The 12,331-nt window shown below is 33.5% G+C and overlaps 1 protein-coding gene across 1 annotated transcript; it reads left to right on the top strand.

Annotated features, from left to right (window-relative positions):
* The first annotated feature begins 3,739 nt into the window (after positions 1-3,739).
* On the top strand, positions 3,740-11,050 carry LOC107934956 (TMV resistance protein N). The gene is made up of 11 exons (XM_041103654.1): positions 3,740-4,261; positions 4,345-4,854; positions 4,944-6,084; positions 6,491-6,814; positions 7,065-8,477; positions 9,082-9,138; positions 9,250-9,325; positions 9,411-9,483; positions 9,593-9,678; positions 10,272-10,488; positions 10,696-11,050. Exons 1-5 carry the CDS (start codon positions 3,768-3,770, stop codon positions 8,352-8,354), a joined length of 3,759 nt encoding a protein of 1,252 aa, XP_040959588.1. The 5' UTR covers positions 3,740-3,767; the 3' UTR covers positions 8,355-8,477; positions 9,082-9,138; positions 9,250-9,325; positions 9,411-9,483; positions 9,593-9,678; positions 10,272-10,488; positions 10,696-11,050.
* The last annotated feature ends 1,281 nt before the right edge of the window (positions 11,051-12,331 follow it).

Here is a 12,331-nt window from a genome sequence, read left to right as displayed (position 1 = left end):
ACAAACAAGTAATCACCTAATAACATACCTAACACCACTAAAATGCCTAGTAACTTGGTAAACTTGATTGAAAAACAAAAAACTTCTACCTAAACTTGTCATTCAGCACCTAATTACATCAAAATGCAGCTACCAACTAAGTTTGATCCTAACTAAATACAAAACATTCAATTAAGGAAACTAAATGGATAGCTTCAGCTTGCTGCACCAATTTTGCTGTTGAAGCACGTTCCTTGCATGGCCACCTTTGCTGCTACATGGGAGCTGACTTCAACAACGTGGCTGTGATTCGAGCTATTATACTGTGCTTGAAGCTTCGAACTAGAGCATGACAGTTTCATTGTGTATCAATTCAACCTCGGATACTTTTGGGGACGTATCCAAGCTAATCAATTGATCCTTCAAGTGAAGATCTTGATTTTCGTAAATGTCTTACCAAGGCATATCAGCCAAGGACGGGGTGGATCGGATTTTAATGTTCATGGCATTGTATTTATTGACATTACACATTATGTTGCATTGTTGTTTTTTGATTTACGTGTTGCTTGTAAGCTCCGACTCAAGTTAGCAGTTGAAGCTTATGATGATAGGCAGCAGAGTTAAAAGGCTTTTCAAAAGATAGAATCTGATGGGTTTGTAGGGTCCATAAGCGCATTGAGTGATAGATAATTGGGTAAGCTCAACTTTCCATTTTCTTGCAGAACAATAGAAACCCATCAAATATCTAAATAATTAGACACTGTAAAGACTTACTAAATATCACACAAGGGATCAAAGTATATATAAGCTCTCAAGGGTAGGCAAATCCAAATATTTATTTGCTTTTAAGACTTACTATTCTATAACAATGGTATCTCCTATTGATCTTGATTATATCAAGCTCTAAATCAGTTGCTAAGCAGTTTAGGTGAATTCATGTTTAATTTGTCTTGATTTAACAAATTCAGACCGCTACATTTGTGTAAATGTGTAAATGTTAATGCTAAATTTGTTGATTTTTTAGAATCAAGATTAAATTGACAAAAATGCAAACATTGAGGGCTAAATTTAATATTATACCAATCAAAATTATGTGAATTTGATAGAAGACATTAACGAAGTAGTTAAATGTCCTTATTCAATTTTCAAAATTTATTTGTTGCTCACTTTCAAAATTAACAAAGATTAAATTTTTCTTCTTTTAAATGGATCAATTTAGTCAATTTTGAAATTAAGAAAAACTAAAGAAGTCATTTTACCCAAACTTGTCTTCCCTATGTTAGAAAGGACTAACAAAGAAAATCTATCATTATTTCACCTAGGAAAATAGAAACATAACACCCTTCCTTCCAAAGATTTTTTATTTAGGGGGGAAAAAGTGAAAATTATTCTTCAAGAAAGTGGTAGGAAATTTAAGTTCAATTCCAAAGTGGCAATTATTCTTAAGAAAGTTATACAAAATTTCAGTTCAATTGACCCAAATGAAAAAATGTGTTCAAGTCATTGTTTTTGTTAAGAAATTCGTAAGAAATTTCATCACAACCCAAAAAGAAATTCATGAATGGTGACAATTGTTTTTGAAGTTGTACGTTTGGTTACGAAATCAACTAATATATATTTTCGTATAGATGATTTACTCATACAAACACATTAAATAGGCCCTTAACCTTTATCACATTATCTAAATAATCTCGTGTACTTTTATCATACTTAGAGGTGATCATGGGTTGGGTGGCCCGGCTCGACGGCCTGCCTGAAATATGAGAGGATTCGGGTAAAAATATAGGCCCGAAATATGGGTTTGGGCAAAAAACGGGGCCGTTTAGAAAACGACCCGGGCCTCGGGCAAAACTTTTTTGGCCCGAACCTAGCCCGGCCCGAATATATAATAAATAAATATTTTTTTAATTTTTTTAATTTTAAAATTCTTTTTTTTTTATTTTTTAAAATATAATTTTGATGTTTATTAAAAAATGGGTCGGGCTGGGCCAGGCTCGGACTTAGGAATTTTTTCTCGGATCGGGCCTGGATAAAATTTCAGACCCATATTTCGGGTAGGGCCTGGCCTGAACCTTGGACACGGGCCAAATTTTTTCTATGTCCGGTCCGAACTCGGCCCTGCCCATGATCACCTCTAATCATACCCCACATAAGCCTTCAAACTTTATTTGTTATCCAAATAACTTTTAATTTTTAACTTGTATCTAGAAAAGTTGTAGTCTCCCATTGGAAGACCTTGACTTGGAAATTAACACACCCATCATCATCATCGTCATTTGGAACAAGTTTTCTTGTTGGTCAAAACCCATTGGAAGACCTTGACTTGGAAATTAACACCCATCATTATCATCATCGTCATTTGGAACAAGTTTTCTTGCTGGTCAAAACTCCCTTTTAATACTCTTTCATGCCTTCTTCTTCATCAAAGTCCCCATCACCAGAAGGCTAATATATAGACTTAAGGCTTAAAATATGGTTGTTTATATAAACTCAAAATCCTTTTGCCTTTGTTTTTCTAAATAATGTGAAATATGGGCTTTTATATAGATTCATAATCCCTTTGTGCTTTGTTCTTAAGCAATACTTATCCTTTTAACTAACAAAAGATTTCAGTTAAACTTGGTTTTTAAAAACTAACAATAATAGTTAAACTTTGCACAACAATAAAACACAAAATAAAATATATTAAATGGTGATTATAAGTTGATGTTGAAATTCAACACTCCCTTCATCACCAACTTAGTTTAAAATCAACATGTCATTTGAAATAAGGGCTAATTTAAACACAGATAAAAATATTGGGGTGTATTTGGGTACAACAAAAGTAAACTAGTTCAAGAATTTAACCATTTGCTGAACATTGTCCCATTGGAAGACCTTGACTTTTGTGGGTAAAATATACAAATAAAGAAGACTGTCATTTCCTGGAAAGTGTGAGAGTGACAATTTTCTTGTCTCAGATAATTAGCTAATCTCCTCCAGTCATTGCCTTTGTTAAATCTCATATTCTCATTGCCATTTAATACTAGGATGCCAAAGCTCCCTTTGTGTACTTTCCTCTCTTCTTCCTCAATCTCACAATCCATACACTTTCATAGCTTTTAAATAAAATTTGATAAATTTCAAATTAATTTGATAAATTTCATACAAATAAAATGAATTTTGTTTTATGGCTTTTAAATATTATTTGATAAATTTCAAATTAATTTTCATAAATATTTCTAAAATACAATAAATTTTCAAAAACTTTTAAAATACTTTCACTATTTTAAATATAAAATATATATTTTTATATCATAAAAGTTAAAATTAATTATTTAATAAATAAAAAATAAAATTCGATTCGATTGAATCTCAAATAATAACAGATTTTTTAGTAAAAAACAAACAAACAAATAAAAATCACATCAAACTAAATTGATCAAAAGCACCCTTAACTTTATCTTGATTTAAAATATTTAAAACATCACGAGGGACTTTATTATAAAACTGTAAACTTATCCTCTCAATTAAGCTCAATTAATCGCGATTTTTAAATTTATATTTTATTAATCGTTGAAATAAGAATCATTTTGGGTTTAATGGGCCCACCATGAAAACACTCCCACTTTTGGCGGTAAAAGATTGATTATCTCTGGTGGTGTTGACTAAGATAATTGGCTAAGCTCAAGTCTAAGAAAAACGCCTTCACTCTCTTTCCCATTTAATAAAAGGATACCAAAGATTATGCATATTTTATACATTTTCAACCCAAGCAAATTTTCTCTCTTTTGCTTCAATACTCTTCCATGGCTTCTTCTTCTTCTTCTTCTTCTTCTTCTACTCTAATGAAGTATCATGTTTTCTTGAGCTTCAGAGGTGAAGACACGCGCCTTAATTTCACCACTCACTTACTTCAAGCTTTGAAAGACGAGGGACTTGATGTTTTCTTCGATGAAGAAAAATTGGAAAAAGGGGAGCAGCTTTCACAAGCACTTTCTCGAGCAATTGCAGTCTCAAGTATCTCAATCATCGTTTTGTCTGCAGACTATGCCTCTTCGAAATCATGCTTGGTTGAACTCTCTGACATCATGGACCGCTATAGCGTCGAACAACAAATTGTTCTTCCCATCTTTTACCATGTTAACCCCTCTGATGTGGAGAATATTGATGGGAGTTTTAAGAAATCCTTTGACGAGCATGAAACAAGGAGGTCAGTTGATGAAGTGAAACAATGGAAAACTGCTTTTGCTGAAGTCGGTAAATTAGAAGGGTGGCATATAGATGGAAGCATCTCGGATAGGTAACTATATTTGTCTCATCTCCTTATATTTGACTTATCTTCGTTTTGGATTTCATATTTATACTTCTTCTATTATTTGCTAGACCTGAAACCCAGTACATCAAGGATATTGTTGCGTATGTTATGCAAAAGTTGATGAAGCATCAAGTTTTCTTAAGCTTAGGTGAAGACACACGCCTCAACTTCTCCAATCACCTAGTCAATGCTTTGGAAAAAGTAGGAATTAATGTCTTCCCCGATAACGAAACACTGAAAAAAGGAGAGAAACTTCCACCAACATATTCTCGAGCAATTTCGGCCTCAAATCTCTCAATCCTCGTTTTATCTAAAGCCTATGCTTCTTCAAAATCATGCTTAGGTGAACTTTCTGACATCATGGATCGCAAGCACAATCCCACTGACAAACATATTGTTCTTCCCGTCTTTTACCATGTTGATCCTTCCGATGTGCGAAATAGTGGTGGGCATTTTAAGACATCCTTCGAAGAGCATGAATCAGAGCAACCAGCTGATAGGGTACAACAATGGAAAACTGCTTTTGCAGAGGTCGGTAAATTAAAAGGGTGGCATATAGAAGGAGGCAAATTTGACAGGTAACTATAATTTTCTCATCTTGTTATTTTCAACTTATCTTTGTTTTAGATTTCATATTTACTTATTTACATTTTTTTTTGTTTTCTAGACCTGAAACCGAGTACATTAAAGATGTTGTTGAATATGTTATAAAAAAGTTGACGAATATTGGGTTTGAAAGTGCTTCTGAAGAATTGGTTGGAATAGAATATCAGAAAAATGCGATTTTGAAGCTGATTGAGCAAAAGGACTGTCGTGTAATAGGACTTTGGGGAATGGGTGGTCAAGGCAAAACAACCCTTGCTGAGGCTGTATATAAAAACTTCTCTTCAGAGTTTGAAAGTCATTGGTTTCTTCAAAATGTTAGAGAGGAAATAAAAAAACAAGGGAAGGAATGTTTACGAAATGAATTTCTTTCGAAATTATTGAAGTCAAATGTTGATATAGGCACCCCCTCCATTGGATCCACTTTAACTCAAGAGAGACTCAACAAGAAGAAAGTACTTGTTGTCCTTGATGATGTTGATGACTCAGACCAAATAGATTATATGGGTGTTAAACATTTTGGTTATGGAAGTAAAACCATTATAACATCAAGAGATAGACAAGTGCTTGAGAGTGGAGGAGCTGACACAATACATGAGGTGAAAGGGTTAAATGAGAACGATTCTCTTCAACTTTTTTCTACCTTTGCGTTTAAGCAGTTGAATCCCGCAGTTGGTTTTCAAGATCTATCCCGTAGGTTTGTAATGTACACTCAAGGCAATCCACTTGCTCTTAAAGTTTTGGGTTCTGATTTAAATAAAAGAAGTAAAAATTATTGGGAAAGTAAGGTGGAGAGGCTAAAGGACTGTCCCCCAGAAAAAAAAATTTCAGAGGCTTTGAAAATTAGTTATGATGGGCTAGATTTAGTAGAGCAGAATATATTTCTTGACATTGCATGCTTCTTTAAAGGGGAACCCATGAAAAGAACAAAACTTATTCTAAGTGGTTGTTATAAGGGTGCAGTGTGTGGAATAAACAAATTGGTTGACAAATGCCTGATCGATGTCTCATCTCCTTGTATTTTGGGTGCTAGTTATCTTGCTTATTTTACAGGGCGCCGCTTGAAATTACTAGATACAATTTCTATGCATGATACGCTTGAAGAGATGGGAAAGGACATTGTTTGTCAAGAATCTAAAACCCTTGGTAAGCGCAGTAGACTATGGAATCTTAAACACGTGGAAGAAGTGCTCAAATATAATAAAGTAAGCACTAATTATATTTATATTCTTTTATATTTTTAATATACTTTAATGAGATATTGTCATTTGGTTGAATGCCACTGTATCAACCTATACATTTGATATCATATCAAGTATTATCCCTTTAAATTAGTATTTAGAATTATCATCATACTGGACACATAATGACTATATCTTAGGTATAATGTAGAATCTGCTCATAAACTTTGTGACTTTGTTAAATACTTAATGCATTGATTTGAAACAATAAAAATAAAAGAAAAGAAAGCACTTTTTGTATGTAAAAGTTCCTAAAAGTGCTCAATTAGTCTATGCCTATCCTAATATAATTATTTTTTTATGAGTTATTTAATGGAATATCCATAAATTTCTCCATGCTAATATTTGATAAATTGGTTTTTGTTATCAGGGAACTGATCGAATTCAAGGAATAAAGCTAGACATGTCACCTATGGGTAACCTATTATTCCAACCTTCTGTTTTTGAAAGCATGATTAATCTTAGATGTATTTTCTTCTATTACCCTTGGAGTTGGTTGATAAAAGAGGGTGAGGCTTATAAGAAGCTACATACATGCCAAGATGATATTATATCTCTTCCGGATGAGCTAAGGTATCTTCGATGGGATTATTACCCTTTCAAATCTTTATCATCAAGTTTTAATCCAAAGAACCTTCTTGCATTGAAATTACCATATGGAAACATGGAACAACTCTGGAACGAAGTTCATCAGGTATATATACTTTTATACTTTCTTCATCCAAGAATTTTTTTAAGAAAAAGAATTTATAATTGATATAACATTTAAATAACATATTTTTATTAAATTTTTTAAAAATAAATATAAAAGATTTTATTCTATTTTCTAAAAGAAACAATTTGATGTATTGATGGTGGGTGAATTAATACATCAAATATAAATTTATATTTTGATAGTCTAAGTAAATGATGCTCTAACTACTATATGTTCTCATCATGTGCAGGATCTTGTTCATTTACGGGAAATAGACCTTTTCAGTTGCAAAAATTTAAAGAAGATCCCTAATTTATTAGGAGCCGTCAACCTTAAAAGACTTGACTGTGAAAAATGCGAAAGTTTGGTCGAACTTCCTTCCCTCGCCCGTTTGACATCACTTAAATCCCTTCGCCTTAAGGGATGTCGTAGTCTCAAGAAGTTTCCGGAGATCCCAAATAACTTTTATGAGTTAGATTTATCAGAAACCGGAATAAAAGAAGTACCTGATTTCATTGAGCATCTCGACAGACTTCATCGGTTGTCCTTGACAAACTCAATGGTAAAAGATGTATCAAGCAATATTTCAAAGTTGAAATCCCTTTCTTCTCTACATCTTAGTGGTTGTCCAATCGTTAAATTTCCGACTATTGATGTGCCTTCACCAAGCTTGAGGTTTAAAAGCCTTAAGTATATGCATATGGATCGTTTCAAGATGCACAAAGTCTTTGCACCAGATCTGCTCGACTTTAATCTACATGACTGCATGATATTAGAAGCAGTTTCCTTTGCAGATCAAAAGTTATATCAGTTTGATTCATCAGATGAGGATTATGTGTTTTTGATGCTATTCTTTAATTGTTTAAACTTGAATCAAGAGTCAACTAATAACATTGAGGCAAATGCGATGCTCAAAATTGGATCCCTAGCTAAGAAATGGGCAGCGAGATATGATAGGGAAAAACGGCGTGATAACTTTCAAAGATTGATTTGTTGTTTCCCAGGAAACAAAATTTCAGCAAATAAGTTCAAGTGCCAGAGCATGAATTCTTCCTTAAGTTTGAAGATAGCCCCAAATGGGGGTAGTGGGAGCAGGTTTTTGGTTTTTGCTATCTGCCTTGTGATTGATCTCACTGACTGCTGTCGATTACTTGATTGTAGATGTGAGTACCAACTTACAGCCGCTGGTGGTGGCAATGGTGGTGGTGGTTATGAAAAGCTAGGAAGTGTAATATCTTTGTTCAAGCTTCCTGAGCCAGAGAAGTGCATGGGTGATCACGTGTTTATTCTATCTAGCATCGACATGGTTAAAGAAGACCAGAATTATGAGGAGGCATCATTTGAATTCTACATCAGAAATTGGGGTCTAGAAGATGATGATGTAGACATGAAGGTGGAGAGATGTGGTGTTCATGTATTTTACGTGGATGCAGAGAGTGATACAGATGATACAGATGTTATAGATGATACAGATGATACAGATGGTACAGATGGTACAGATGATACAAATGCTACTGCAAAGAGACATGCTGGGAACTAAAGAAGCTTTAGCCATGATGGTGAAGGGGATGGAGGACTTAAAAAGATTGAAATAGTTTCTTGCCATCTTTGGCTCTGCTTTTGAGGACTTTCAACTTCTCAATTATGTCACCCAAATGCATAGGTAGGGGTTTCATTTTCATCTCATTTTTTCACATTATCATAAAATTTTCTGTTTTTTCATTTCTTTTTCACATTGTCATACTTCTGTTTTCCACAATTGTTAATAGTAAATTTTCAACTTATAAATTAGTGACACAAAATGAAGTGCTTTAATTAATTAAAACCAACCAGGATGAATCTAAACTTGCTCTGCTTTATAAATTACTTGTCTTCTACAAGGTGCTTTACCATACCGAAACCTTCTGGTTCCACATTGTAAATGTTAAAAGCATAATTTATGAAACATAAAATTGGAAATTTGTTCAACAGTTGTGATTGTTGCTTACTATTATTTTTCTCATCTTCATTCCCCTGTCGTGTCTGTGTTCTTTTGTAGATATTGCATGTATTGTCCAAGAAGGAAATTCTCCTTATATATTAATTAATTTGGAGGAAAATTGAACAGTAACTGGAGATTTCAATACAGTAGCAAAATGATTCTGCTTTGGAGTTGATAAAATATCCATAGGGGATTTTGGTGGGTACCAAAATTCAGATATAAAAATTCATACTTAATTCTTATTGACAGTTGACTTGTTATTGGTTGGTTTTTTTTTAATTCATAGGACCAATTGTGGACTCGGTTCAGCTTCATTGTTTAGTTCCAGCGTTGGTATCATGTGGTATCTCAATACTTGCGGCATTTTCCTTCAATCATATCTTGATTCATTAGAAAGATTGGTTATTTGTGAGATTGTTTTTTCTTATATCCTTTGCTTCTGTGTTGATGTAAGATTAGGGAATGACAAATCTTTGGGAATGCCACTGCTGAATTGGAGCTTTAGCCATACAAGGAGGAACACCTGAGCTGTAAGACCTTCAATTTTATTTACTGAATGCTTGCTTTATACAAGTGTTTGAACTGATATTTGGTGACAATGCAAGTTGTCAACAGATTTGTCAACACAAAGTCAAAGTAATCTTTTGAGCCCCTTTTTGGGTTCTGGCAATTCAGTCTTGGTGGAGAAGTAAGTTACCTTTGACTTTGACTTATTATCATGATTTTAGGTTCATATAATGATTTTCAGCATCCTCACCACTTTTCCCATATTTATCAATTGGATTATATAAATCCAGAATTTGCAACAGATCTCAAAACTTGTGGGATAAACACATGGAGCTGGAGGCAACCTTTGACAGTTTTCATTCTCAAGCTAGATTGGGTTAGTTTCATGGTAGAGCTATTGGAGTTGATATTTTCTTATCTTGGATTTTGATTATCATATCAGTTTGGACCGAAATTTCTTTGTATGTTACTGCTTTCATGTTGTTTGAGCATTGTAGTGAGGAGAGATTAAGATTCATACTTGAATTCTTTTTGACAGTTGACTTGTTATTGGCTGGTTTTGATCCATAGGATCAGTGGTGGACGTCATTCAGCTTAATTGTTTAGGTTCCACCATTGGTGCTCATGCCATAGGCAGCAAGTAGAGATTTAATCATATTGCATCTCAATACTATCTGCATTTTACTTCAATGATTTGTTCACCCATTGATTTATGTTTCATATTTCCTTTGAAAGTTGGTAAATATATATCTATATCTATATAATATTTCAGTTCATGATTTCTAATTGATATTCATGTTAGCTAAACCTACCAACTATTACCTAAATATAATCAACATATGTTTGAGATTGGTTAATCTTATAACCTATGCTTTTATATTGATCTAGGAGTAGGTATTTTCTATTTGTTATGTTCTTTTTTTTTTTTTTAATGACTGATCTGTAGATTTCATAAAACTTGCATGAAAGTCAAGCCAGACACAGATTCAATACTCTACTGGAATTGAAGTTGCAGATTATGGGTGGTTTTTTGATATCTTCTTTCTCACCAACAAATGAAGTTCCCACAAATTCCACATTTATAGATGTGCCCTTTTACCTAGAGATTAATGTGAAGGGAATAAAGATGGCAATGATTGATGTAAGGAAAGCAGATGAGGGAATAAATAACAGATGTTTGTAACAAGTAAGCTTTTAAGATCTTCAATTTCTTCTACCGAATGATTTCTTTATAATGTGGTTGGACTTAGATATTGAAGCAGTACTGCAACTTGTCAACAGAGTTGCCTTGTTTATCCCATTGAGAGGAAGCATATGCTCTCATTCTGATTATTAGCATCCTCATGGCATTCTTTTCGCCTGATTTATCAATGGACCATATAAATGCATGCAGAATTTGGCAGAGTTGCTCTCATCTCAAAACTCGTTGAATGAACACATGGAGCCTGGATGTTATTTTCAATGCCAACCCTATCACAGTTTTCATTCTCAAGCTAGATTGATGTTTACCCCATAGAGGAACCCAACATAAGCACCTGGAAAAAAAAAATCCAAATGATTTTGGTTTAGTTGGAACTTCAAAATGAAGAGTTGGTTCCATGATACAGCTATTTGACTTGATTGTCACATCAGTTTGGGCTAAAACTTGAATCAATTTTCCCTTTTTGTAATTAAAATTCCAGAGTTCTACTCTGTTTTGGAATTGGTTTGTACATTGGTTTTGATGAGATGATATCCAACAAGTTCAAGAGTCGAAGCTTAGTAATTAAAATAGTTTTCTAATCCTAAACTATGATCTACTATAAGAAAAAACACAAATTATACAACTCTGACTATTTTATATTGCAGTAATTACACAAATTCAGGTCCATTAGCATTACAAATTAGCTAGTGATAGATGTAAGCTTGCATCCACAATTTTTAAATAAATAAATCTCATATGACAGAAAATGAAGTGCTTATATAAAAACCAATCTGGATGATAGGTGTTTAATTTTTCTTATTTATCACCCACAAAACATAAAAATTGTGCGTCGCATATCAAGTGGTGAATTTTCATGCTTTGGTGCATTATGAAGTTACAGCTATAAGACTGTAATCTGCAGATTTTCCATGAAAATTCAGCCAAGAGGATGACTGACAGTTTTGTAGCATAGTATTGATTTGCTTTTTTGCAATCAATGAATGAAGGTAAGGAAAAAACCACATGAAAATCAATATCATGTGAACTTAATTGTGGGGCGTCGGGGACCAAATAGTACACTAATGAATGGAGCAATTATTTCACAGACTAGGCAAGAAAAACAGTCCCTTTAAATTGGATATTCATCTAAGGGTAAACAATATGGAAATGTAAAGCTTGAAGGTTGATCCAAAATATAAGAGAATTTGAATAAAAAAAATAAATTTAGACAAAATTGAAGGCTTTTTATTTATTTATTTAAGCTAGCTTGATTTAGACTCTTGATTATGGGATAGTCTTTCGTCCATCTTATAGGCTTTGGTTAGTTGGTTATGTCGATGCCAATTGAGGGCTGGATTTTGATGATCACCGGACTACAACATCCTACTGTGTGTATTTTGGCCTCACACCCATCTCTTGACATTCTAAGAAACAACTGTCGAAACCATTTTTTTATTTGAAAAACGTGAATCGACTTAAAAAACAAAAATGGAGTCGCCACCAATCTTTTTTCGAGGTGTGATCAGATCACTTTGAGATTTTAATAAAACATTTTGATTTGCTAAAATAACGATTTTGGTTACGAAATTTGAGAAAACAGGTTCGGGAGTCGGTTACGCACGAGGAAGGGTTAGCACCCTCGTAATGCCCAAAATTGGTACCGAATTGATTGTTTAACGTCTTACTGCTGAAAATTTGAAAAGATTTTAAAATATGATCCTTTAGAAAAAACTTGAATAAATGAATTGGATGACAAGACATACTCATTTCAAAGAAATAAACTGTCACACTCAGTGAGTTAGGGTGCAACAATTTAATCTTTGAAATCAAGTTTATCTTTTTAAAA

Source organism: Gossypium hirsutum, chromosome D10 (genome assembly GCF_007990345.1).
Source record: "Gossypium hirsutum isolate 1008001.06 chromosome D10, Gossypium_hirsutum_v2.1, whole genome shotgun sequence".
NCBI lineage: Eukaryota > Viridiplantae > Streptophyta > Magnoliopsida > Malvales > Malvaceae > Gossypium > Gossypium hirsutum.
The sequence above is the reverse complement of the archived record's forward strand: the minus strand, read 5'-3'. Positions and strand labels throughout refer to the sequence as shown.